Below are 27,960 nucleotides of genomic sequence, written 5' to 3' on the forward strand. Positions count from 1 at the left end.
GCCTTCTGTACAAAAAGCGTAAGAATGACCATAGTATTGTGATTATTGCATGGTCAGCCCCCCCCTTTGAAAACCATTCCACGGCCCCTGTTCTGTCCCTTGTTTTTGTTTCAGCAAGTTTTTATGCTTTAAGCATGCAGGAAAAAGAAAAAAAAGATCACCACCGTTACGATGGGAACGGGTAAAAGGAGTAGCTAGAATATTCAGGAGGGAAAATAAGTGCAATATATATATTCTTTACATTGACAGACTGAACGTGTTGAACAATTACTATATCAGAAGTAAATTCAGATGAGGGGGTATACTTGAGAGGTGAAAAAGGGGTACATTGTCTCCCATATTCCATTCAAATTAAAAATTCGGTTGCCTCGCCCTGGACCTGGGAGTGATTTTTGAAGTGGAGGTGCTGATGTAAATTTGAAAATGAAAAAAAAAATGAAACTGGTCCCGAGAATTTTGAAAAGCAATAAGGCTTAAAAAGAGAGGATTCACTACAAAATGAAGGTCATTTTAGTTACATTTTTCATTTTTCCAGAATACTTAGGGGTGCTGCCTATATGGAGAATAATGCACGCAGTATATCACCAAGGAACTTTTTTTTGGTGCACCCCCGCTTCCCAGGGCCATTTGCTGATGAGTGATGGATGGGATGGATGCGGGGCCGGGTGTGCATCCGGCCTGTAATACCCGTCAATGTCGCACCATATTGTCAGATTTTGTCAGAAAAAGTTTTAAGTGCATCCCCGAAAATCCTGGATAGGTCCCTGATATCCGGCTGGCTGATATATCACACCCATCACCCCCCCCCCCCCCCTCCACGCCGCCCGCCCGCGCCCCACGATCGAATTCGGGCTGATTATTTGTTTTTGCTGGATAAATTTCCGGATACCGTACCGTATCGGTACCGTTGAACTTGCGCTTGTCGGGGATTTTTATTGCAACTCCAGAATTCATTCAATTCAGGAAGAAGTCATCAAAAGACGACCAAAATGTTTTCAAGATTACCGAAAAATCTGGTAAGTAGAATCAAGTTTGAATGGTCGTTTTCTAATCTCCGGAACACATTGCAAGTGTTAAAAAAAATCAGAGTGCGGCCTGCGGTACTGTATACGCCGACGGCCGGGTTGCAACCGCACTCCGCCCAGTTCTCCGGGGTAACCCAACTGCGTCTCTCGCTATCGCTCTCATGGCGCACTGGCACCTAGCCAGGCCAGGCGGCTTCTAGTAAAAAGCATTTACTGACGTAAGGTTACTCTCAATGAAGCCAGGTATCCCTATCCATTCACGTACGTGTAGGCCGGCAAAACCTGAAACTTTCGCCCCCGAGATTTCTACTTTCTAAAAGATCTAGCCCTAAATCATGATGTACATGGGATGCAACTTCATTTTTGACATTTCTGCGCCATCGATTTTATTTTCAAACACGAATTCATACAAAAAATGAGAAAAATATCATGACAAGACGGAAGAGACTTGCCCGATGTTTACGCCGCCATCTTGTTTCATATTGTTCTTCGCAAACGTTACAGACGCGTGCGTCGGGTGACGTTGCGAAGAACAATATGAAACAAGATGGCGGCGTAAAACATCGGGCAAGTCGAAGTCTCTTCCGTCTTGTCATGATATTTTTCTCATTTTTTGTATGAATTCGTGTTTGAAAATAAAAGCGATGGCGCAGAAATGTCAAAAATGAAGTTGCATCCCATGTACATTTTTTTAGGGCTAAGGACAGGTCCTAGATCTTTTGGAAGGAAAGTAGTTAGTAGAAATGTCGGGGGCGAAAGTTTCAGGTTTTGCCGGCCTACACACACATGAATGGATAGGGATACCTGGCTTCATTGAGAGTAACCTTACGTCAGTAAATGAATTTTACTCTCTAGAAGCCGCCTGGCTACTGGCACCGGCGATTATTAGTCTGCAGCTGCAAAAAATAACAATTTGCGGAGTAGGCCTAGATCTAGAGACTAGAGTAACCATCCTTCCTGTTTTGTCTTGTCTTGTCTTGTAAAATACTGCACTTGATCGCCTCAAGTCAAAGTCAAAGAGGCCAGAGCAGAGGTTAAACTAGACAGATATGGCAGCTGTCTGTTTCGATGAGTTTTTAAACATTTTTTATTTTAATTTCTCGTACACAGACGGCTCGCTATCGTGCAGCCACCATTAGGGGACTTGCAGTGCAAAATCCCCCCGTCGGGGCTCTTCAATTTTTGTCTTTAATGAATAAGAAAATTGACAATTATTGTGACCAAAATGCAAATTAATATTCCCTCTTGGCATTAATTGTCAAAAAACTGAGAAAAAACAAGTTAAAAGGAACAAAAATAGTGACTTACCGGGGACTTACCTCGGCTGTCACGCAAATTCACTTCCCCGTTTTGTCCGATCTTAAGTACATAAACATATGGCCATTGAGTCCCCTGTACAGATCGCGCTAGAACTTCGGTCTATGTATTTGGTGAGTGAAGCCATCGGAGTCAAGTTCAGCTGAACAACCAACATAACAGAGACCAAGACTTTTGGTCTAAGGCTAAACATGCATAACGTTCTTAATCAATGCTAACGACTTTTAATTTGTTTTAACGACAACGTACCGTATTTATTACTGACGGTTACGTAAGCCGTTTCTTAAATGCAGCTCTCTGCTCTGCATTTGTGCATGTGTTGAACTTGAACAATTGAGGTTGGTTTGAAATAAGCCCCGTCTTAACACTAACAGTCACTTTTTATTGCCCTTCCGGCCGCCCAGACAAAGGCAGGGACAGGTGAAAAAAAATTGTCCCTTCCTAGTATTAAGAGTAATAAGATGCTCCCACAGAGACCCAGAGTCCCAGTGAAGCAGGACCGACTGTGTCGGGAAAGATTTTTCAAAATTTTTGGCCTGGCCTGCCCAACTTACAGGGTGGAAGTGGGGTAGAAAAACAACAACACCTGGACGCATCTTCTGTTATTGTTAAGACGCTTTCGGAGTGCAGTTTTTCTGAAAAGTTATTCCCTCTCTATTCCTTTCTCCTTTTCTTTCCCTTCTCTCTTGACAACATTTTCTTTCCTTGTGTCTCTATTTCTCCCCTTCATTTTCCATCCTCTCTCTTTATCTAATTTCCGTTAGGCCTACTTTTCCTTTTCATTTTCTTATCTCTCCTTTCTCTTCCTCTCTTTTTTTCATTTCCCCTCTTCCTTCCCTTCATTGTTTTTTTTCTCCTTTCCTTTTCCCATAGACTTAGTCCCTTGTTGTTTCTCTTCTCTTCCATTTTCTCTCCCACATTTTCTTTGTCTTTCTATTTCTCCCCTTTCTTTTCACAACCCTTTTTTTTTCCTTTTCATCTATCCCTCCCTTTTTGTTGGCCCTCCTTCCCCCTTTCTTTCTTTTCTCTCCCCTCTCCTTTTCTCATTTCCACTTTCTTCCCTTCTACTTTTCTCTCCTTTTCATTCATTTCTGTCCCTTCTCCCTGCACCATTCTTTTTTCTTTCCCCTCACTTTCTTTTTCTTCTCTTTCTCTTTTTTCCTTCTTTTCTTTTCCCTCTCCCTCTTCTTTTCCTTCTCCTTTTTTCTCTCTCTTCCCCTCCCATCTTTCTCTCTTTTCCCCACTTTTCTTTTCCCTCTCCCTCTCCTTTTTTCCTCCCTTAAATTCACTCTTTCCCCTCTTTTTCTTTACCCTTCCTTTATTTTCCTTAACCTTACCTATCTCTTTCCTCTTCTCTTCTTTATTTTCTTTCACCTGTTTTCTTTCATTAGCTTCTCCCTCTGTTTGTCTTTTTTTTTTTGGGGGGGGGGTGTAGTGTGCACCCATACTATGGAAACCTTACCAGGGTAAGATTTCATTGAGTGTCAGCAAGGCTCCATATTAACTTTTATTGGTGTTGGCCCGTTCAGGCCACCAAAACCTTTGTATATCTTTTTGGTGGCCCGAAAAATATAAAGAAAAACTTATGATTAAAAGAACCTTCTGAAATATTAATTCTGCAGCCACTACCACTAAGTATCTTTCACTTTGTATATCTTGTATGTAAACCTTGTTTACTTTGCAAATTGATTTGTGGTATAATAAAAATTGTTCCAGCATTGTAAATATGGAATGATTGAAAGAGAATAAATTAATTGTATTTTTCCCAGGTTGTATGGACTTTTTTTAATCTCCATATAGACACACACAATTGTAAAGTAAATAAATTATGCATAACAAACTCAGAGAGATGTAAAAAACAATGATTTTCCTTTCTTTCTCCTTGAATCCTAAAACCTAGATTGTGCAGGCCCCAAATCCAGTTTATCTCTCTTTTGCAGCATATTTTAGCAGGGCAAAGTCACAGAAAATATGAGTACTGCAAAATTAGAACAATGCATAAAAGGGGGTAAACGAAAAATGATTTTCAAAGAGTACATGTATATTACAAGAAGAACACAAAATGATAAAAGAAAGAAGTGAAATAAAACAAAAGAAAAAAGATGAAGAAATAAAAAAACAAAGAACAGGAAAAACAATACAAAAAATGAAAAGAACAAAATTAGAGAAAAAACAACAAAAGAACATGAAAGAAAATGAATAAAAGAAAATTAATATAAAAATGGGGAAAAGGGGAAAAACTTAAGAAGCCATCATGAATATTTTTTAACAGCTGTGGCAACAGTCTATTCTGACTGGCATATAATTAAAAGCCAAGCAAATAATTTTCACTTACCTCATGGGAATGATGCATTTCTATTTTTATATCCTTTAGTTTGTATTATTTTTTTTTCAGTAGAAGCATTCTTTAATCAGGAATTTTCAATGGGAAGGGGTAAAATAATTTCACTGTCAAAAAAATTTAAAGGAAAAAATGATAAGAAAACGACAAAAGTCATATCTGGAAATAAAGTGTGAGAAAATTCCATCCCTATATTTGCCAAATGTTGAAAAATTCACATTTCATGCCTTCCCAAAGTATTTACTTTCTCAAGAGTGGTTTAAGAAGTCATATATAAACAAGAATGAAAGAAACTGCCTGTTTATTTTTGGCTAGAAAAGACATGGCTTCGAAAGAAACCAGGTATCAACACACATGCACACGTGGGACTGTGATGTACCCACCTATGTATTTTTATGTGTATTCATTTATAAATCAGTCTTTTTGAGTCAACATAAGGTCCTAATTCCTCTATTTAATGCTTGCAAACAATCAGGGTATACCAGATTTTAGCAATATGGACTGTAGAAGGGCATATCATTGGTGTAAAATGTGACTTTGACTTACATGTAGCATTTCAAAGTTCTGTGGAAGATTTCTTAGCAGCAACATTTCGTATGGCAGCTCCCTGGGTCTGAATAGGCTGCTAGCGCAGCGCACAGCTAGATGCAATGGCTTCAATTCAAGCAAAGCTCATGATCAGCTTACCAGTTTCTTGTTTGATTTAAGATCCAATAATTGAATTCAAAGAGCTGGTGTACGGTTCCAACGATCGATTGTTGTTTATTTTGCAGCTTGAGCATACAAATGCACCAGCCAATCATGCTCTTGTAATTGAAACTTTGATCAACAAGTGGGTCTCCAAACAAAGTCTAGCACCTTAGCGAGAGGGCCTCCAGTACACAAGGCATTAGTAGTAGACTGCACATTCAGAACCATAACTTGAGTAAAGGGTTTGCACGGCAGACTACTATCGCCCCCTCACCCCCCCCCCCAAAAAAAAAAAAGAAAGTAAAACTAAGAAAATTTAATAAAAGTTCTTGGTTTGACTTTACTTTGACAACCTGAAAGCTTATCAGAAGTGATTTGATAGACATTGCAGTAAGTAGTTCTGCAAACATGCATGTAATTTCAATTATTACAGTTTATTTTTTCTAATAAATCAAATTTGAGTATTCACAGTGATCATTAATATAGAGATAGGTCTTTGAATATTTATAAGGTTGAGGATACCATATTTTGATTGACTTAACTTAGGTCCTTATGTTGATAGGAAGACCCCCTCTACTGCTTGAATGTCAAGCTTATTTTGCAAATCACTGAGAAATTTAACATTTCCCACCAGAATCAGTTCGCACAAATGAATGATTTTGGTTTCGCCTGCATAGCAGAACAAGACTTGTCCAATAGAGAAAGCGGCGACGGCTCACCATCAATATTGAATTTTTTAAAGTTTTTAAAGTTTTTTTTAAAGTTTTTTAAATGCCATCAATTATAGCTCTGAAATGTAAGGACTTATTTTGTAAAACTTGAAAATAAGGGTAATCAAGAATCAGTGTTCTCTTGGCATGACTTTCAGGTTACATGATCCTGGTCAATGGTCATTTGGGGTCAATTTTGGGCCTATTAATATGGCAAGAAATAATAAGGAATTGTGAATCAGAACAACTTTGAAAAGCCAGTAACATCAACACAGATGCATGTTTATAATCCGTTTTCCTGCTCAACAATTTATAATATAATGCTTGAGCTTTGTATTATCGAATACTGAATTTTGTATTTATTGCACTGGCTTTTAATTAATTAGTATTTTCTTTTGAGTGATTTGTGGCAAATAATGATTAATCTATTTACTACTTTCAACAGAAACAATGTATGATTAATTAAACAAACGACTCTCTTCAATTTATTAAACTTTAATCGCCTTTTCTATTTATCTGATCTAGATCGATATTGACCCAACATTGTTATTACATCAACAAATTTTCTTAAGTCTACGAGGTCTATAAATACATGTATTATTTTGAATTTGTATTTTCTTTTATATATATGTGAACCATTTGTATACACATTTTTTTTTCAGCCATTGGCTGCCAAATGTGTCTTGTTTTTGGAATAAATAGACCATGAATAATATCTTTTCCAAGTGTTTTCATGCATGGAAGATTATACACATTTTATTTTTTCTAACTTAACAATGGATCTCTGTAATAATTTCCTGATTTAGATGGAGGGGATGCATTTCAATCCATATTTGCAGATAAGTAATGGTATAAGATATTTCTAGTACAAGAATATTACATACAACCTTTTTTCTGTACTATATACATTTTTCTCTTCTGAAGCTTAAATGTCAGGTGACCTTCACACGTGATCCTGGCTATTGTCATGTGACCTGCTTTTAGCACACATTGGCTCAAAGCCAAGGCTCAGAAACAAAACGTCAACAATGCACTATTCAAGGGCAAAGTTCCCATTTCCCTTAAGAGCTATAAAAGTTTGCATTAGAGTTCTACTTCACATTTGTCATGGGATAAGTGGCCGAGATATCTGCTGGCTCAGTCATTTGGAGTTGGGAATTGATAAGTTAGATTTTGTTTGGTGACCTCTGATCTTAATTATGTTGGTCATTTTTATGGAGTTTCTGGGTGGGTGTACATGTACATGTAGATTTGACTGAATTGAGAGCACGAGAAGTATTAGTTGATACTTTATTCCTTGCTAAAAACTTGCAGTGAATGAACCATATTATTTGAACAGTGAAAGGTAAGGGTATGTCTGTTATGTGTGGAATTTATCTGAGAATTTTTGTACGATTTTCTACATTGCTATTGAGAGGAATATCTTGTCTCTAAGGTGCTGGTATTTGAGAATATATGTGTAGCCGTAGGCCTATACCGTATGATGAACTGGTCATAATATCTAATGCTATGTATACTTCTGGCAGATTTTCTGTTCAGTATAATTATTAAATAATATATTTTGTTATTAATTGTGTCTAAATATATGGTAATACTAATACTTGAATAATCATTTCCCCAAATGAAAAAAAGCACTCAACACAGAGAATTATGAGTGTTTTGCCTTGTTGTTGTAATGTTTATTATTATTATTGCTGCTGTAATTTATTTGTTTATTTATTATTATAATCATTTATTATTATTATCAATAATATTGGTATAATTATTATGATCATTATTATTATTATTATTATCATTAATACTATTATTATTATAAGCAGAAGAAGTAATAGCAGTAGTACATGTATGATTTATAATTAACATTGTTATTTTTACCATTCTCAATAAACCATTATCTCTTTCTCTCTGTCTTCCACTCATCAGCTGCAGCGAGTAATGGGCGTAACCGGTAAAGATGGCGCACATCTACCTGCCCGACTGGGTCCTAGCAATGTCCATGCCGGGAGGATGTTTGCTCACCAGGACTCCCTTGCCAGGCTACCTGTTCCTCCGTTGCAGCAGACACTGTATAAGTACCTGATGGCAGTCAAACCTATCATCAGTCCAGAAGACTATGAAGTCACTAAGAAGGTAACATCCTCTTTTGACTGAAAATCACCACTTGGTCTATTTCCACCTGATCCAATGCATATTTGGCGTCATCATCTATTATCTAATAAGGAAAGGATGTTGGTGGGTAGGCCTATCCAATTCCCTGTTTGTCTGAAGCCCATTTGATTTGATATCGAAAAATTTGATTGAATTTTTTCTGCAAGTTCATCTAATGATCATTTGGACTAATTTTCAGATATCCTTTAGTTTTGCCGTTCAGCTAATTTCTATCATGTCCACTTTAATCCAGGTAGTACTCAATTTTTCCATAAATTTTGTCTCATATAATAAACTGGGGAAAAGGCAGTTCATCATTGGACCAAATGGCAAACAACTGTGATCAAAATATGCCTTTATTTCTGATCATTAGGCAAAATCACATTTAGCCCAAGTGGGTATTGGACACAGTTATGATTTGACCAAATGGCAACAAATCAGCTGAGTTGGCTTTAGGTCGTATAATCTATTACAACAAACATCTAGGCTATTTGACCAAGTGGCCTGTTTATAAAGCACTATAAAATATAGCTTTAAAGTGATTGAGCCATGGTTATGTATGTCTCAGGTTCCCGAATCAATACTAAGTTGATGTGTTAAACATGAATTAGTCGTTACTGATCAGATCCATGTTACCAGATAGTAGACAAATAGCGAATAGGCATAAGTGCGATGGTGTGAGATTTTGCATTTTTCGCTGAAAGAAAGAGAAGCTCTTTTCCCTATAGTTTTTCCCTGCAGTAAGCTATGAAAAGGGACCAAAAATACTGAAAGTGAAAAGCAAAATCCCACAAGTGCACATGATCTATCTTTGGCAGCATTGCACAATTAGCCAGCAGGCTATCGCATATTGCACCTTAATTTTTACTGAGCGGAACAAATTAAATCGTATTGTGATGTCACCTCCAAAAGCTGTGCAATGGTACATTTTGGATGGTATGTCTTGTGTGCAGTGGTAGGAATGTTTGACATTCAGCCTCCCATTTGCTCGCGTACAACAAGCTATGTTCTATTGGTTAGAGCATTGAACTCCTGATCATAAGGTTGTGAGTTCGAATCCCTGCTCTGCCACTGTCTTTAATTTGATAGAAATGCCAGTCACTCAGAGTAATTTCTGTTGTCTATAAAGTCAGCAATTGTGCCTGATTATGTATGTAAAATGTTTCCTATATCATTGCTTATAAACCAGCTTGGCATTTTACTACACCACTTAACCAGCAAAAAGCTGTCCTGCCAAGTTCCTACAGGAGACACCATCCAAAAAAAGAAACAGAAACAGATCCCTAGGAGAGGAAGTACAGCAGTTTGTTAAATGATAGATTACTTACATATTAAACAAGCAAATCATCATACTCTCAGATAAACAATTATTTGTGTTGACTGTTCGACACTTGAAGTAAATCTTGGCAGAGTGTCAGTGATGGCAAGAGTCTGATTATGTATGTATCATCTCTTGCATACTTGAATTGATATCAATCTCAAGTACAGTATCCATTGATTAAAGATCAATCATTGATTAAATATTAAAGAACTAGGGGAGTGTTTCACAAAGATTTTAGTATGACTTATAGTCGCACTTTAATTGCCAACGCATACTACATGATATGCAACGCGCAATCTTATTGATTGATACACAGTAGTGGGGGTCCTCTTAGCATGACCAATGCGGTCATGCCTTTTATAACCTAGATTATGCAAAGTTCTAGGCATTGAAGTGTGACTCCAAGTTATACATAAATCTTTGTGAAACTTCCTCAAGTTTAAGTTGCTTTTTTCATAGCAGTCAATCATGAAAGTCTTTGTGCATCAGCATTTGTTCATTTGTTCACGTAGGACACAATATGTTATGACATGTATAATTAGAGTTATTGAGGTTCATTTTCTTTTACCTGACTTTTGACCAAATGGTTTTATTATTAAACAGTCCAGTATATGTGCCTACTGTTTTTTGTTGATTTAGAGTAAATGAGAAAAAAGGACTAAATATAATATTTTATTTAATGTGCATATTCAATTCCTTCTCTGTTGACCTATTGAAGATGCATAATACTGTACTATGCTTGTAAGTTTCTCAAATAGGGATCTATATTATTGCATGATGTCATATGAACAGCCTGTCTCCCCTGTATTACTATAATTTTTTTCTCAATTTTTTCTTTTATTGATAGATTGTAGACGACTTTGGGAAGCCAGGCGGGTTGGGTCAAGATCTTCAGATGGGTCTGATAAACAGAGCTAAGAAAATGGAGAATTGGGTGAGTACTGGTACAATACATGAATACTGATGTATTGGATGGTGATAAATGATCTTAGGATCAATTCAAATGAAGTGGTGTTTTGTAATAAAGCGTAAAATAATACTAATTACACACCTGTATGTATTGTAAGTAAGGAAATAATTTCAATACATAGAAAAGTCATATACTACCTATTATGCAGGGCTCGACACTAGCGGCGGTCCGACGGTCCCAGACCGGTAAAAATCGCCGTCGGGCCAGTAGATTTTCAAAAATAGGAAGATTTACTGGTCCGACATGACCAGTAAAAAATATCATTGTCGGGCCAGTAATTTTTCAAAAAAACAGCAAGATCTTAAGGGTCCGACATGACCAGTAATAAAAACCATTGCAGGGCTCGAATTAAGAATTTAAAGGGGCAAGGCCATTTTTTAAAAGGGCACTTAAGGGAAAGGGCAGGCAGTTTTCACTTTATGGGACATCCAAGGCCACCAAAAAAAGGGCATCAATAATAAATGCACTTTTCAATGGGGCACATGCACTGGATTACCGCAGGGCACCAAGGCCACAGCAAAAAAGGGCAGTTATTTTGGCCTTAAGTCTACAAATATTTGAAAGGGCATCAAGGCCATTTCTGAGGGCATCTAAGGCCATGGCCTTGGATGGCCTTGGATTAATTCGAGCCCTGCCATTGTTGGGCCAATTAACTTTTCCAGAAATGGTCAAATTCACTGCATGAACATTTCCCCCGATAAATTCTGCCATTCACACACAGAATACACACAGAATGAATCGCATGTACATGTAAGTGTTACTAGAGTAGATCAGTGTACATGTAGCCAGCCACGGCCCATACGTACACAACCCACATGGTAAATTCTCTACTGGCTGCGCGAACGAAGCTTGGCTAAACTCTGGCAGAAATCTCTCACAGAACTGTCAAAATTCACGGTTCATACTCATGAAAGGCTCTTATAATGTCCATATTTCCTAAAAATTGGAGTAACTCTGTCATCTGTAAGCAGTAAAAGGGTAAATTTTCACTTCTGTTTGGTTCAAACAGATCGGGTTTCTGGTGGTATCGTCTGAATACATATTAGCCCCACATATGCATTTATGTGTGTGTTGATACACTTGGTTTCTGACTTTCTTTCGTAGCTATTTTAATTGAGCCAAAAAAGAAACATAAATTATTTATGATAATAGTTTTAGCTATCTTCCTCTGTTTTCTTCCTGTTTTCTTTCCTTCTTTCTTTTCAATCTTTCTTTTAATTTTTTTTTCTCTATTTCTTTCTTTCCTTCCTTCTTTTCTCTCTTCTTTCCTCTCTTCTTTCCTCCCTTTCCTCCTCCCTTTCCTCCCTTCCTTCTTTCCTTCCTTCTTTCCTTCCTTCCTTCTTTCTTTCCTTCCTTCCTTCTTTCCTTCCTTCTTTCCTTCTTTCTTACTTTCTTTCCTTCCTTCCTTCTTTCCTTACTTCTTTCCTTCCTTCTTTCTTTATTTCTTTCTTTCTTTCTTCGTTTCTGTCTTGCTTTCTTTCTTTCTTACTTTCTTCGTTTCTGTCTTGCTTTCTTTCTTTCTTACTTTCTTCGTTTCTGTCTTGCTTTCTTTTTTGTCCTTCATTCCTTCGTTTTACGGGGGGGGGGGGGGTCACAAAAGGCTAGAAAAATAAACTTGCGCCTTTTTTTTAATGTTTTCTTTATTTTTTGGGACCAGTAGATTTTAGGTTCGGACCAGTAAAAATTTGAAAAACTGGGTATCTACTGGTCCGACATGAATAGGTTGGACCAGTAGAAAAAATGGGTTAGTGTGGAGCCCTGTATTATGCAAATGCGTTGTTTTGAAATTATTAAAACAGCATCCATAGAATCAATTGTTATTAATGAAATTTGAAGAAAAAATCATAGTTTTTGTCTCACCTGCGAAGCAAAGTGAGACTATAGGCGCCGCTTTTCCGACGGCGACGGCGGCGGCGGCGGTGGCGGCGGCGGCGGCGTCAACATCAAATCTTAACCTGAGGTTAAGTTTTTGAAATGACGTCATAACTTAGAAAGTATATGGACCTAGTTAATAAAACTTGGCCATAAGGTTAATCAAGTATTACTGAACATCCTATTAGAGTTTCATGTCACATGACCAAGGTCAAAGGTCATTTAGGGTCAATGAACTTAGACCATGTTGGAGGATTCAACATCGAAATCTTAACCTGAGGTTAAGTTTTTGAAATGTCATCATAACTTAGAAAATATATGGACCTAGTTCATGAAACTTGGACATAAGGTTAATCAAGTATCACTGAACATCCTGCATGAGTTTCACGTCACATGACCAAGGTCAAAGGTCATTTAGGGTCAATGAACTTTGGCCGAATTGGGGATATCTGTTGAATTCCCATCATAACTTTGAAAGTTTATGGATCTGATTCATGAAACTTAGACATAATAGTAATCAAGCATCACTGAAAATTTTGTGCAAGTTTCAGGTCTCATGATTAAGGTCAAAGGTCATTTAGGGTCAATGAACTTTGGCCGAATCGGGGGTATCTGTTGAATTACCATCATAACTTTGAAAGTTTATTGGTCTAGTTCGTTAAACTTGGACATTAGAGTAATCAAGTATCACTGAACATCCTGTGCGCGTTTCAGGTCACATGACCAAGGTCAAAGGTCAATGAACTATGGCCGAATTGGGTGTATCTGTTGAATTACCATCATAACTTTAAAAGTTTATGGATCTGATTCATGAAACTTGTACATAAGAGTAATCAAGTATCACTGAACATCCTGTTCGAGTTTCAGGTCACGTGATCAAGGTCAAAGGTCATTTAGGGTCAATGAACTTTGGCCGAATCGGGGGTATCTGTTGAATTACCATCATAACTTTGAAAGTTTATTGGTCTAGTTCGTTAAACTTGGACATTAGAGTAATCAAGTATCACTGAACATCCTGTGCGCATTTCAGGTCACATGACCAAGGTCAAAGGTCAATGAACTTTGGCCGAATTGGGTGTATCTGTTGAATAACCATCATATCTCTGTAAGTTTATTGGTCTAGTTCATAAAAAGTGGACATAAGAGTAACCATGTATCACTGAACATCTTGTGCGAGTTAGAGTAGTATTCAAAGTCAGCACTGCTGCTATATTGAACTGCGTGATGCAGGTGAGACGGCCAGAGGCATTCCCCTTGTTATAAATTATAATTCTTTTATCCATGTGTTTGTATTTTTTCTTTGCTGATGTCATTGTCGAGTTCATAATACATTCAAGATGTAGAAATATAGAATAACTGGAATATTTCTTAATGAATTGATTTGTATTCTGCAGTTCTGTGTAAAGATTTTTTTCAAACAACAAGACATAATGAACGAAGACATTTGGATGCCAAATGACATTATTCAACAAATAAAGTAAGATGAAGATATATTAATGTTATGTATATCACTTCAACATTGCATGTATAAATGATGAGCTATGTGTGATGTTTAAAGTTTCCTTCTTTTCTTGTAAATGTAAAATGAATCTTTAGTTATCAGACTGGTGGTTGAAAGTTGCTTACCTGGATTACAGGTCACCGGTCATCGTCAACGTCTCACCCGGGGTCGTCTTTCCCGAGATGTCGGAGTTCAAAGGTCGTGAGGGGCAACTCAAGCAAGCAGCCACGCTTATAAATAGTGTCATGGATTTCAAGTACTTAATTGACACGTAAGATCAAATTTGTCTTGTATTTGACCACACCCTTGTTGTTTTGTGATTACCACATCATTTCTCTCTCTGTCTCGCATCTTTCCTTCTCCACCACCTTTCTTTCTTTCTTTGATCTTCTCCCACTTCCTTGTCTCTGGCTCTTTTTTTTCTTTCTTTCACTGACCAAGCTCCTGTATACTGAATCAGTAATAATTTGCATAACCCGCTAAACAGTCAGGAGGTTAGCTACCATCATTTCTAGTTAAGATTTTATGCAATTTAGCAATTTTTACAACAAACTGCAATTAATTACAAGAATAAACGATTCTTGTCATTGTTTATGAACATTTGAGAACAGATTTTTGTGCAGATATAAACTCACTCTATATTATTGTCACCAAATCGAAGTGCAGCCTTTAAAATCAGTCCCATTTCATATATTGTGCAAATTTGATACTGAAACAATGACAAGCTTCAGCTTGATAAACCCCTATAAAATCAACATGGCACATGTGGTTACAGTGTGTGCACTATGGCTACAAGCACATACATATGTAGCCCATGCACAGGAAAGGATACTGCCAGGTTTTTGACATAGGAGTTTTAAAATTTGGGGATGATATTGATAGTGTCGGTGGATATTGATAATTTTTCATGTAGCAGGGCGTGTAGTCTGCAGGCACAGACCCTTTGGTTTTCGCGAATCGCATACTGCATAATACAGAGTCTGAAGCAGTGAGACTAGATTCACTATGTACTGTGGCTGGCTCAAGACATGGGCCCGTATTCTGAAGTCAGGTTTAACTTAGACCATGGTCTAACTCTGCTAAAATTATGGGCAGCCAAAAGTGTCAAATTTTTTATTGAATTGTATGTTTCTTATGATTACTCTGCTCTTTCCTGGTTCTGTGATTGTGAAGACAATAATCTATTCATAATTCCGAAGCAATTGAGAATGATTTGAGAGTCAAATGAGCTGAAATATTATATCTCTGCTGTTAGTGATTTATGTCACAATTGGCTTTCCATACTTAAACCACAACTTTAAACCTGAGTTTAAATTAAACCCGAGTTCAGAATACGGGCCAGTGTCTTTGGATCTAGTCTTCACCTTTTATTGTTTGAAGTATCAAATATTAGTTTGTGCTTGTAGACTACAGGGCACCCTTTCTACCTGTTACAAAGTCAAGAATGACAATAATCTTTACCCTATATTTTCGTCTTTTTTTTTTGTCAATATTGTTTTTTTTTATTCATGTCCATCTTTCATTCTATTTTTTAGTCAATCTGTTCCAGTGGATAAGATGGCTGGACAGCCTCTGTGCATGGATCAGTACTATAAAATTCTAGCATCGTGTAGGATACCAGGTCCAAAGAGAGATGAAGTTAAAATCTTCCCACCCACCTTGTCTAATGCTCCAAAGCACATCATCATCGCCTACAATAATCAGGTATGTCATTAAAGCCAAATTCTTGTGAAGTGACAGAGAGCTATAGAAAAGAGGACAAACTGCTATAGAAAAGAGGACAAACCTACTGACAGAATGATCTTTTTTACTTTGCTAATTTTGCTAAGTTTCTTGTTTTTCTAAGAATATTTTAGCACAAGTTTAAGTTATTCACACAAGGTGATTGTTACTCTATTATGTTCAAGCTTGTCATTGCTGATCTTTTAAATGGAGGGGTCTCTCCTATCATTTTTGCATCTTGTGGAATATATATATATATTTTTTTTATGAGAAAACATGAAAAATTTGAAGCCAATAAAAGTAGATGATGGGTAATATTAGGGATGTACCTATTGGCTAAGTTTTCTTATTCATGGCTTCCAATTATTGCAGGCACACAGATGTTCCTTACACCTGACCCTTTTAAGATTTTTTTTTACAATTTTACTCTCAACCAATCAAAAAGCAGAATTTCAGTAGCTTAGAACAGTAGCTTGTCATTGATATTGTTATGAAACATTGCCTAGTATATTATGGTTTGGTTTATCATTTTGGTTTGTATCTGCTATCTGTAGTTCTATAGTGTGGATGTACTGAGGCCTGATGGGAAACCTTACAGTCTAAATGACATCTACGCCCAGTTGAAATACATCGTCATGGCAACCCCAGTGCCTGCTGTACCGGTCGGCATACTCACAGCTGAGCACAGGAATACATGGGGAAAGATCTACAAGAAAATGAAGAAAGGTGATTTTAGAGGGTAGTTGCAAATTAAATGATTGTGCCAATGCAATTTATTTGTTTATTTTTATTAAATGAGATTAAAAAAGACTGTAGTTCTGGTAAAGAACAATGTTGATTATTCCATGTCGAGGAGCTGGCCAGTGACCCCTGTGATCACTGAAATACATGAAAATGAAACTCTAATATAATGGGTTATGTGCTTACTGTTTACCAAACTTATTTCTTTATCTTATTTTGTAATTTGAATCCAGAAATAAAATCAATGTAGGTGATATTATATTCATGATAAAATGACTAAACAGAGGCCGATATAGCAAAGAGTTGCGATTGATCCAATCAACATGCAACTATGGAAAAACCAGCAAAGCCAACATATAAAATGCATGTTCGTTCAAATAAAAAATTCTAGATATGAATGTATATCCATAAATTCATTGATTTCTTGACAATTTGGTGTGTTCTCCTTTGTATAAAAAGGACATTTTACAAATTTCCTGTAGAAAAAATTATGACACTGATGGATTTCCATAGAGTTACAATTAATTGGATCAATTGTAATCCTTTGTAAGACGGGGCCCAGATTATACATGTAATTAAGATATTCCTAGTGATGTATACAGTATGCCTGAGCTCTCCATTTATCAAAACTTTTCTCTAGATCATGTGAACAAGGATTCCTTTGAGAAGATCAAACGTAGTCTCTTTCTCGTTGCTCTGGATCAAGATGAGAGGCCGGGTGAAGATGCGAGCGATATCGTCATGAGAGGACGCCAGTCACTCTATGGTGGTGGCAGTATGATCAGCAGTGGGAACAGGTGGTTTGATAAAACATTACAAGTGAGTTCATGGTCATTTGGGACCTTAGTATCTCTGCCTCTAAAATCAATTTCAAACTGAATGTTTCCAGTACCACTGTATTGTATTGACCCTAAAACTAGGCCCTGTAACACATAAGATACAATCAAATTTACAAGTAACTGTAATTCTGAAAAAGAAAAAACACATGTAAATAGTTACACTTGTAAATATCAGTGTATCTCTTTTAATTCCCGAGAGTCAGGAAATGTTACTTCAGTAGGTTTTGGGAAAGTGATACTTTATTGTGTTTTGGGAAAAGGAAATGGAATTTCGCATGTGACAATCGGCAACCCAATTCTTTTTTTTTTTAATATCTCCTGAATTTCTAATTTGTTCTCATTAAACTGTTTGCCAATGTAATGGTATTTTAAAATTATCATTTGATATGTAATTGGTCTTGGGTTAATCCTGTGACAAAGTGTATTATTGCAACATTTTCAAATTTACACATTAAATATTTGTAATTTCATCAGCTGTCAATTATATACAATTATGTTGCATCTTACTATATTATGTCATTGAGTAGATTTTGTGGATATAGTAAAGAATTTGATAGTTTGCTGTCTAAAAAAATGCTCATCCCAATTTTGATGCCAAGCATTATTGTGTACAGTAGAAAAAAAGAAGTTGATTGCTCTCTATAAAATAATAATAGTCAGTTCTTGTATAGCGCATAAACACATTATGAATGACGTCTCTATGCGCTTCCAAAGGATTTGGATATTATTACCCTGGCTGTAGCTCAAGCAGCTCAAATTATACCTAATGTGAAAGAATGAGCAAGGGATATTTCAGAAATACTTGCAATTATGTTGTTACGATACTGCAACAAATAACAATAAATATTGAGTGTTGAAGTTGAATTTCCTTCTCTTTTATTACAGGAAATTGATTATACATTAACAAACATAAATAAAACATAAATAAATATTGATCTTACGTCTCTTGAGATTGGTTCTGGCATTTATTCCAAATGATAGTATCCAGATAAAGTCCAAGTTGGCTGGCAAAAATTCCTTAAGTTCACAATGATGGCAATGATGAAACTGATGTTGAAGCACGATGAATAACAAGAGTCACTGTAATGAGTTGAAATGTCCGTGAAGACGATGTTGATGATGATTAACAGTCAATTTCAGCAATCCATGGGTTTAAAAGCGTTCATTAAAACAGGTTGATGAGAACTGAGAATTCCTCTCTCAAAATAACTGCAAACAGTTCATTGATGGTGTGCAAGTAATTCCACAGAAGATAAATATTCCAGGTGGAAATAAAGTCTGCTGTGACATAAAGTCTGGCGTGAGTTCTGATCTGATATGATGAAGTGATCTGGTATGATGATGTTGAAGAAACTGCAACCTATACATACAAATTTCAACTATTCTAGAAGTTTCTAGTATTCACCATTCTGGAATTTTCTGGTATTGTCTTTAAAAGAACATTCTCCTTTCAGGAGCAGTCAAATTTAGAAGACTCTTGAATGAACTCAGTGAAATGAACATGTCAACAAAATAGCTAAGCCTATTTTTTATTTCCACTACCAATACAAGTCTATTGTAAAGCAATCTCTATTGTTTAGCAGTCTGTATTGTCTCTCTTGGGACATACCAGAGATAACAAAGATTATTCAAAGATTACTCATGTGTAACAAAGCTGTACTATAGAGCCTTCTGGAACATTCTTAATCATTCCATGCTATAAATATCCTTAAAGGGGAAATAACTAAATAAATGAATGTAATTGCTCTTACAATTTTACTTATATATAACAATGTCAACCTTTTTGTTTTGTTATAGTAACTGCCATGGCAATCTTGATTGTGATTGGCTACCGAGCCCTGTTGCCATGCTAGTTACCATGAAAAGAGCCCCTTCATTTACAAACAACATAGTTATAAATATTTTCATTTTGTTTTTCTTTCTGTTTGATTTGCAGTTCTGGGTAGGTACCTCAGGCTGCATGGGTCTAACCTATGAACACTGTACCGCAGAGGGCCCTCCTATAGTAGCTCTGGCTGATCATAGCCTAAGCAAAATGTAAGTCAGGCAGGAGAATAAATTCATAGAAAATTGATGTTCAACCATCTCCATGCAAGCTTTCAAAATTTGACGTTCATTCAGTTTAATGTAACCAGTTTGATGGTTGCGTTTTCATACCTATGGAGCACAGAAGCTCACAAATGTCTGAAGTGAATGATGTCTACATGGTATTTACTAATCCTGATACAGTAGGTATTATAGAGATATTGCCTACGTAGAATTTGAATATAACTTTTCCTCGCATCTATGGTCACGTGATGTCGTATTGACCTATCACTGATTCAAATCTACATAACCTCCGGAATTTAAAATTATATTTATTTCATTCAATGCAGATTACAAGTTATAAGAATAAGGTTCTCGAGGCTGTTTTATTTTAATGACTAGAATATGTCCCTGGATGCTAAATGAACAAGACCCTGAATGAAATAATTCAATTCACATTATATGTTGAAATGTGATCTGGTAAATTAACTTCTTGTTGCAAACTAGACTTTTAGTGTAAAATTATTTATTATTTAGTATTTGATAAATCTTGCAGGTATTTCAGTCCCAGTTTGTTAAAACATCAGGGCAAAATTGTTGTCTCTCATTTATCAGAAGAACATGTTCCAGATGTGTGCTGGTTTATGGGTAACCTATGAAGAGCTTTAAACAATATTCCTTGGAGTGAAATATTTTCAGTGTATTTCATTGACAGTCAATATGTATGTATGTTCACTCTTTTGTCATTTGTGCTGTAGGAATAATCTCGTAACAGACTTTGGTTCAGACACATCCAATCCACCTAAACCAGAACGTCTTGATTTCAACATCAGCCCTGATATTGTAGAAGCAATAGAAGAAGCTAAACACAGCGTCGATGTGTAAGTACATATAACAGGATATTTCATGAAGAGATATTTTCAGTCATTTTCACTGACTTGTTGTTTTCAGCCAATTAGATGCAAGCATTTTCATTAGCTTTTAACATCTGTCAGTGAAAAAAATCCCTTTTTTTAATTTTCTGCTGAATTACTTTCTAGGTTATGTGATGGAATTTCATTTTGTTAATCATATTTGTGAATAAACTTTTTCTGAGAAGTCCAAACATGATGATGGCAATGATGATGTTGCTGGTGGTTGTGGTGATGAGTGTGATGATGAATGTGATGATGATAATGTTGATGATATTGATTATTATGATTATGATGATAATGCTTATATGATGGTGATGTTTATTACTGTAATCATCCTCATAAACTTATTTTTTTGAATACTTTTTAGTGTACTAAAACCAATTTCATTGGATACACGTTGTGTTTATAAGAACCTGTCAATAGCAACCGCCTGCCCCTAAAGGCTGCATTTGTCTTTCCCTCGGGTGGTCACTATAGACTTATTTTCCCCAAAAGATATTGAAAATCATTACCTCAGCACAAAAACATTAGAAAAATATTCAGTCCCATTTCTTTCTCATCTCTCTTGTTTCCATGTTTTCAGGGCTCATACAGATCTTCAAGTAAGTCTTTTCCAGTTTAAAGAATTTGGTAAGAATTTTCCCAAGTCACAGCGTCTCAGTCCAGATTCCTTCATCCAGAACGCACTGCAGTATACATTCTTCAAGTAAGATCATCTGTAAATTCTATCAAAGTGCTACTTTATGATTACATTATGTCTAGTTTTACAGGGTTTTTTTTTTCATGGGAAGTATCATTATCATACAAGTCTTGATATTCTGAATATTTTTATATGACAGAAGAAAGGGATTAACAATTCATTAATAAAGATATTTTTGGCATCTAAGAGACAATAAGTTATTTGCACTCTATAAGTTTGCTTTCTGCGATCACGCCTCTCCTCCCACTGTCTGTCTTGTCTCAAGTCACTCGGATAAAAAATGATCTAATATTTATATAATATTGACTGGCTCTTCTTTCGGGGAACATCAAATATATTGCCAGCAAAAGAATCATATTGGCCCGAGTCTTTAGACGAGAGCAATATGGGTCTTTTAAGGGCAATATATTTGATGTTCCCCGAAAGAAGAGCCAGTCAATATTTTTATTATCATCCAAATCAGATCTAGAGCAAAAATCGTGATAATGGTGATATTCCTTTTTAAAATAGTTCTATTATGTCTTGTTAATATAAGGGTCTAGGCTCTGCACTTTACCATTATGACGTACTTGCAAGCGCTTGGATCCAGTGATGTCTTTATTATGACATATATTGTTGGTGCGCACATCCTTATGAAGCGTATCTTATACGCATCTTTAAATGCCCGGATGTGAGACCAGGGAAAATACAAGGGTATATTTTGCGTCGTCTCTGCATGCAAAGTAAATATGCGCATTGAGACCGAGGAAAATACAAATGATATACCTATCCCTTCACGATATTTATGAATCTAGGGCAATACGTTTTTGTAAATGACCAGCTCAGATGTCTGATACGGGTGATAATAAAGGTTAACAACTGCTTTTTTAGATGAATACATTATAAAAGAATTTAAATGAAAAGCATCAGGAAAGTAAGAATAATGCATTTTTTCTTTCACTTTATGTCTTCTTTTTTCCTCCACAGATTGTATGGCTACTCTACAGCTACCTATGAGAGTGGTTCGTTACGCAAATACAAGTTTGGTAGGACGGACACGATCAGATCAGCAACCATCGAGTCGGATCAGTTTGTGCGAGGAATGTGTGACCCTAGTAAAACAGTAAGTTTACTCAAGCTTTCTTGTGGACTGTCCTTTTTCAAGTGTATTGATCTTTAATTCTTTATGTACACCTCGTTGTGTTTGGATGGTTTGGCAAATACAATTTTTCTGTTGTCTTAAGTTTTTGTCTCACCTGCATAGCAGAGTGAGACTATAGGCGCCGCTTTTCCGACGGTGGCGGCATCAACACCAAATCTTAACCAAAGGTTAAGTTTTTCAAATGACAGTATAAATAAAAAAGTTTATGGACCTAGTTCATGAAACTTGGCCATAAGGTTAATCAAGTTTTACGGAACATCCTGCACGAGTTTCAAGTCACATGACCAAGGTCAAAGGTCAATGAACTTTGGCCATAATGGGTGTATCTGTTGAATTACCATCATAACTTTGAAAGTATATGGATCTGATACATGAAACTTGGACATCAGAGTAATCAAGTATCACTGTATATCCTGTGCAAGTTTCAGGCCACAGGATCAGGGTCAATGAACTTTGGCCATGTTGGGGGTATTTGTTGAAATACCATCATGAACTTTGGCCATAATGGGGATCATCAAGTATCACTGAACATCTCATGCGAGTTTCAGGTCACATGACCAAATTCATATAGATATAGTGTATAAAATGTGGATATAGGGGTGATCAAGTATCACTGACAAGTTTTAGGTCACATCATCAAGGTCAAATGTCAATGATCGTAGTTTTGTGTCATATGAATGGTGTTTTTTTTTTTTATAATCATTCAATAGTAGTTTTAGGAAGTCAGCACTGCTTCTATATTCAATCGCTCGATGCAGGTGAGACTGCCAGAGGCGCTCCACTTGTTAAGATTTATTGTGATCAATTTGTTTGTGCAAGTTAAGTGCATAGGCTAACATTGATTTGACTTTTAAGAGTCTGTGCTGCGATTATAATGATACATTATTAACAAGACATGATTACTTTTGTCAATGATATGAAATATATATATATTTTTTTCATCCACACAGCCAAGCGAGAAGGTGATGTTACTAAGGAATGCCATTGCAGCACACAAGCAATATACAAACGATGTAAGTTTCCTTGTCAGTTAATATGTTATGAAGGGGGAGGGGCTACGTCCTGAATTTGAGCTTTATGGGCATGAATTCCTTTAAAATTCCACAAAAGTTTAAGTTGATATTGTTTCTTATATTTTCAAGACAAGTCATGCTCAAAATCATATAATGATTAGAGCAATATATATAAATTGAAGGGCGTACAGGAGTGAAATTCATTGCTATTGTCCCTGAGGCATGGAAGCCTGCACAGGAAGCTATTGAAATATTGCACAATCCCATTAGATTATTGAAGGAAAAACTTTTTTTTTAATTATTACAAAATTTAAGAATAGTCAACAATCTGCACATCTCTATGGAGTCTCAAAGTTACTAACTAGTAAATGAATGTGGAGATTTGAATTGCAAAATGTAGCAATTATTCAAAACATGAAAGATCTGAATGGTTGTATAATATTTGTAATAATTTTATTTTTTCAATTTTCTATGTGTCTTTTTACTTAATCATCCTCCAGTTTTGTTTTGAATTGTTTAAACAGGTTATCAATGGTGATGGGATAGATAGACACTTACTAGGCCTGAAGCTGATAGCCATAGAGAATGGTGCCAATGTTCCAGATATCTTCATGGACACAGCCTTCACATCATGCACCCATTTTAGGTTATCTACCAGTCAGGTCAGTTTAGATACCGTCTCACATGAACAACTCTCCCATTTGTACACAGGAAATGTACCCCTAGCATTTCTTTTTGCTCACTCTTACCTAATCCAATTGTCATTTGACAGAGCGCCTTTTCCTTCCAGTTATAAATTCTTGTGCACATACACTACTCCATGTTTGGGCCACAAAAGCCCAGCACACGATATGTGATCCAATGCGATACAATTTTGTGATAGATCACATTTAACATTAATTGTGAAGGTTCCAAGAAGTAAAATTATTGTATTTTAAATTCCATTATGTAAGGAATAATAAAATCATAATTTTGCTTCGCAGCAAGCCCTGTGGTCGGAGTAACGTTCAAATTGGCGGAAAGTTGCAGCAGTTGATTCAATTCAATGTTTTATTCAATTCCAATAAAAATCAATCTATACAATGTACAATAATAAGACAAGAAAATGTAAAGTACATGTGAAACAAGAAAAATAAACGGGTACAAATGTATTTGAGACGTCGTTGCGATTTGAAATCAAATTTGCTTTTATTCCTACAGGGAGGCTTGATATCGGCTGAATTTTGAGTTCAGTTGGTCCTAACACTAGTCTGAACTTTGATCGCTAAGATTTTATCGGCTGGAATGTTCATCTCAAATGTTATTCCAATTTCTTTGAAATTCTGATTGCAATTTATCACATAGTGTGTGCCAGGCTTAAAAACAATAATTCAACACTGTAGAATGATACTACAAAGTCTTTTTCCAAGAGAAACCACTATAACACGCCCTCCCATTAAAAGGAATGCAGATCTACTGATTGACTTGATAAAAGTGAGAATTTCAGTAAAATGTTACAATAGTAAGGGGAAGGTAGTTGACAGCAAATGAGAGCTCAACATTCAAGTGTTCATAACTTTCTTATTGTTTGTCCAAACTTTCATTGGTTTGGTTCTTCAATTTTCCTGTTTTTACAAAAGGGCAATTCCGTAAAATCAACCTTTTTGTACATCCGACCTCCATTTTTCTCAAGTTTTACTTAACTTCATACTCTGACCAAGTCATGATCATTTGACAGCATCACAGACTGTCATCAGGACCAGAAATCAGAGACAGAAAATTTCATGAAGGTTTCACATATGGGGTTGAACGTACATATTTTATGGAATTGCCCAAAAGCTATCTTGTTCCGAGGGTTTCATTTTCCTTTAATGTTTTGAATTGAATGTTTATGCTATTGGTATTCACATATCGATATATTCCTATCCATGTTCCAATTGTTTCTCTCAATGCTATTTCAGGTTCCTGCCAAGCATGACCTTACCATGTTGTTTGGGCCGGTTGTTCCTGATGGGTACGGTATCTGCTACAACCCTCAGGAGCACCACTTCAACTTCTCGGTGACTGCCTTCAACACCAGCCCGGAAACGGACTCGGACAGGTTTGCAGACGTCCTCCAAGAGAGCTTGATTGAAATGTGCCATATTCTTGTCACAGCCCCTCCTGCTGCTAAACTATAGATTTATAATTCAAGAAAAAAAATCTGTATCAACCCCTGGGACCGTTTCACCGAGTTGTTTGTAAGTTATGCATGACTTTGTGCACGACTCGCGATTGCTTCATGTGCCAAATGAGACTCAAATTTTCCAGGTGCCCACTTCCTACACCTGGGTCCAGTGAAGCACAAAGTGGTAAATTTCTTGCCGAAGAAATTAAACGCAATGGCTGGGTTTTGAACCCATGGCATTGTTATTGAAACTGAGGTGACAGTCAGAACCACTAGATCCTTATGCTTCTAAATCAATAAATATTGATTTTGTGACTTGCTGGATAAAAAAGTAAGAAGATTAGCATGGACATTACATGTCTCAAAATGAAAACAGTGGGAAAAGTTTGTGCAAGGAACTATATTCCTGTTTATTGTATATGAACTATATAAAAGTTTGTGTTCAGAACTGAAATAGTCCCTGCTATCCTCTTGAGATCTCTGAAGTTGATTTTATGAATCAAAAGAAGAGAATTAGACAGAACACCAAGGTTTGTATTCTCTTTACATTTGTTGTACTACTTTAACCCTAACTTAATTTAGACCACACTCTCATGGGGTGCTAACATGCACAAAGGAAAGAGAATGTATGGTGGCAAAATTATTTGTTTTCTTTTGTTTAGTTGACAGGGGTAGAATGGTTTGTATGATTCAACATATTCAACAAATTCTGTGATAAATTAATAACGTAATGAATATTGAATGAGAAATTGAAACCCCCATGTGGCATTCCATAGAAGTGTGCACTGAAACTCTTGTTAAAGGCCTGGTCACACCGCCCGAGTGTTGTTGGAGGGGTCGTGGAGCGGTAGGGAAAGAGGGTCGAATTTCGCTCTCAAAATTGGGGGAAAAATTGAAAATAAAAATCGAAAACAAAAAAAAAACAATCGAAATAAAAAATGGTAAACGGTAGCAAGCGGTGATGATTTATTTTCTCTCCGCTCCACGACCGCTCCAACAACGCTCGGGTGGTGTGACCATGCCTTAAGTCTAGACTTCATTCATCTGATATCAACTCCTAGAGAATGCAATCCCGAGTGATTTGAATGTGATAAGAATGGAGAGGAAGCAGGTGACCGGGGCCTTGTTTCATATAACTATTATCAATAACAAATTTGCTCTCGGCCAATCACATGGCACCATTTCAGTTTTTTTTTTTTTCAGCAATTGATTACAGTTTTTATGAAACAGGGCCCATAGCCTATGTTTTTTATGTTTGTCTTGCATGATGTATTGATAAGGGTGTTTGAAGCGATGAAATCCAATATATATGTTTCTATGATAAATAATAATATGCAATATTAATATATTTCATACAAATGTTTTTAAGCACTGCATACTATTACCCCACGGATTTGAGCGGATAATTAATAGGGCATGATTATTGGGGGGGGGGTCATATTTCAGATTGAAAATAGAAATTATTGTGCAATTATTTTTAGTTTAGTTTTATTCAAAGGGTCATGATTAATACAAATAGATGTTTTAGGAGTACCGGGTAAGTATTATGGAGCCTCCTTATTTTTAACTTTTGAATAGGATGCAATCATGCAACACAGAGCATGACACTCAAGTCACGTAGCTCAACCTTTCATAAATCAATTATCAAAGTTGGGCTTTGCAAATTATCAGACCACCTAATGCAAGAAATATCTATCTACATATTCCAAGTCAAACAGGTTTTTCTGGTCTCCAGAGATTCACTGTATGCAATTACCTGTATTCTCATTTTTTTTTATATAATTCAGAGTTATTAAGCCAACTGATATGTGTAATTGTCTTAAGATTACTAGGACAACATTAATAGTAATGCAGAAGGGGTGTTTTTTAATAATAACTGGATTTTGGTAGCCCTTTTTGCTTGATACATAGCTCTTGCCTTTATTACCCCGACTTTAGCTTGAGCTCCATCACCGGTGCTCAGTGCATGCAAGGAATTAATCCTGTCTGGTACCCATTCACCTCATGTGGGTTGATTGCAGCAGAGTGCAGATAAATTGTTTGCAAAAGGTAAACGCGCCATTGCTAGGAATCGAACCTACAACCCTCTGTTTGAAAGGCGAGAGTCATTACCAATAGACCACTAATGCATTAAGTTTATAATTAAAAAAATCTGTGCAATAAACTTTGATTAGTGTTTAGTAATTATCTATAGTTTGATTTATTGATGCATATTCATAGTTGCCACAGTTTGTAGATATGGTATACCCAGTGTGTGAAAAAGGAAAATGAAACATGTTTATTCTGCTAATTTGTACTGTTTAATATTTGAAAATTATTAACCTTTTGTCAAATTCATTATCAAAGTCAGTTTATCAATTTGTTTATAGATATCCTCATTCCCCTTTTGTTCATTTTTTAAAATACATTTTTCAGAGTAATTTGTGACATCAAAATAAAGACTGTTTCTAAAGTTAGATACCATTTCATACTTGATATCTAGACCGAATACAAAAGTTTCACATGTAAGGTCGTAACTAGGACTGGTACAGAATACTGACAAAAAATGCTTGCAGTTATGGTGTTTTAAGAGAGGAAGGAATGAAATTATAGTTTGATGACTTGTTCTTTTAATGGCAAGTAAATTTTAATTAACAAGTATCATGTGTGTTGCATGAAATAATGTTCTATTGATCAGGTTATCCTTTTTTGTAAATAAGAGAAATAAAATTATTTACAAACTGTACATTTACCATTCAATGTTTTATTGTATTTTTCATTTTTTATCAAACTCATACAAATAAAGTTATGTAATACATGAATATAATTTTGTTTAGCATTTTTA

At 36.1% G+C, this 27,960-nt stretch overlaps 1 protein-coding gene across 3 annotated transcripts; it reads left to right on the plus strand.

The window, feature by feature from the left end:
- Window positions 1-26,019, plus strand: LOC121428569 (carnitine O-acetyltransferase-like). Of its 3 annotated transcripts, none has more exons than XM_041625281.1 (14): window positions 1-18; window positions 8,007-8,213; window positions 10,400-10,486; window positions 13,991-14,166; window positions 15,431-15,599; window positions 16,172-16,343; window positions 16,999-17,177; window positions 19,134-19,234; window positions 19,981-20,103; window positions 20,720-20,842; window positions 21,803-21,938; window positions 22,928-22,990; window positions 23,515-23,652; window positions 24,931-26,019. In XM_041625281.1, exons 2-14 carry the CDS (start codon window positions 8,019-8,021, stop codon window positions 25,147-25,149), a joined length of 1,881 nt encoding a protein of 626 aa, XP_041481215.1. In that variant the 5' UTR covers window positions 1-18; window positions 8,007-8,018; the 3' UTR covers window positions 25,150-26,019. The 3 variants fall into 3 exon arrangements, with proteins under 3 accessions (XP_041481215.1, XP_041481212.1, XP_041481214.1); XM_041625278.1 differs by lacking the exon at window positions 1-18 and adding an exon at window positions 888-1,016; XM_041625280.1 differs by lacking the exon at window positions 1-18 and adding an exon at window positions 7,173-7,428.
- The last annotated feature ends 1,941 nt before the right edge of the window (window positions 26,020-27,960 follow it).

This window comes from Lytechinus variegatus, chromosome 15, assembly GCF_018143015.1.
Source record: "Lytechinus variegatus isolate NC3 chromosome 15, Lvar_3.0, whole genome shotgun sequence".
NCBI lineage: Eukaryota > Metazoa > Echinodermata > Echinoidea > Temnopleuroida > Toxopneustidae > Lytechinus > Lytechinus variegatus.

Excerpts from the sequence above, each read along its gene's own strand:
- LOC121428569 (XM_041625278.1), top strand. The coding sequence starts at position 990 with ATGTTTTCAAGATTACCGAAAAATCTG. Across the intron at positions 17,178-19,133 it reads GGTTTGATAAAACATTACAA|TTCTGGGTAGGTACCTCAGG; the intron begins GTGAGTTCATGG and ends TTTGATTTGCAG. Across the intron at positions 19,235-19,980 it reads GATCATAGCCTAAGCAAAAT|GAATAATCTCGTAACAGACT; the intron begins GTAAGTCAGGCA and ends TTTGTGCTGTAG.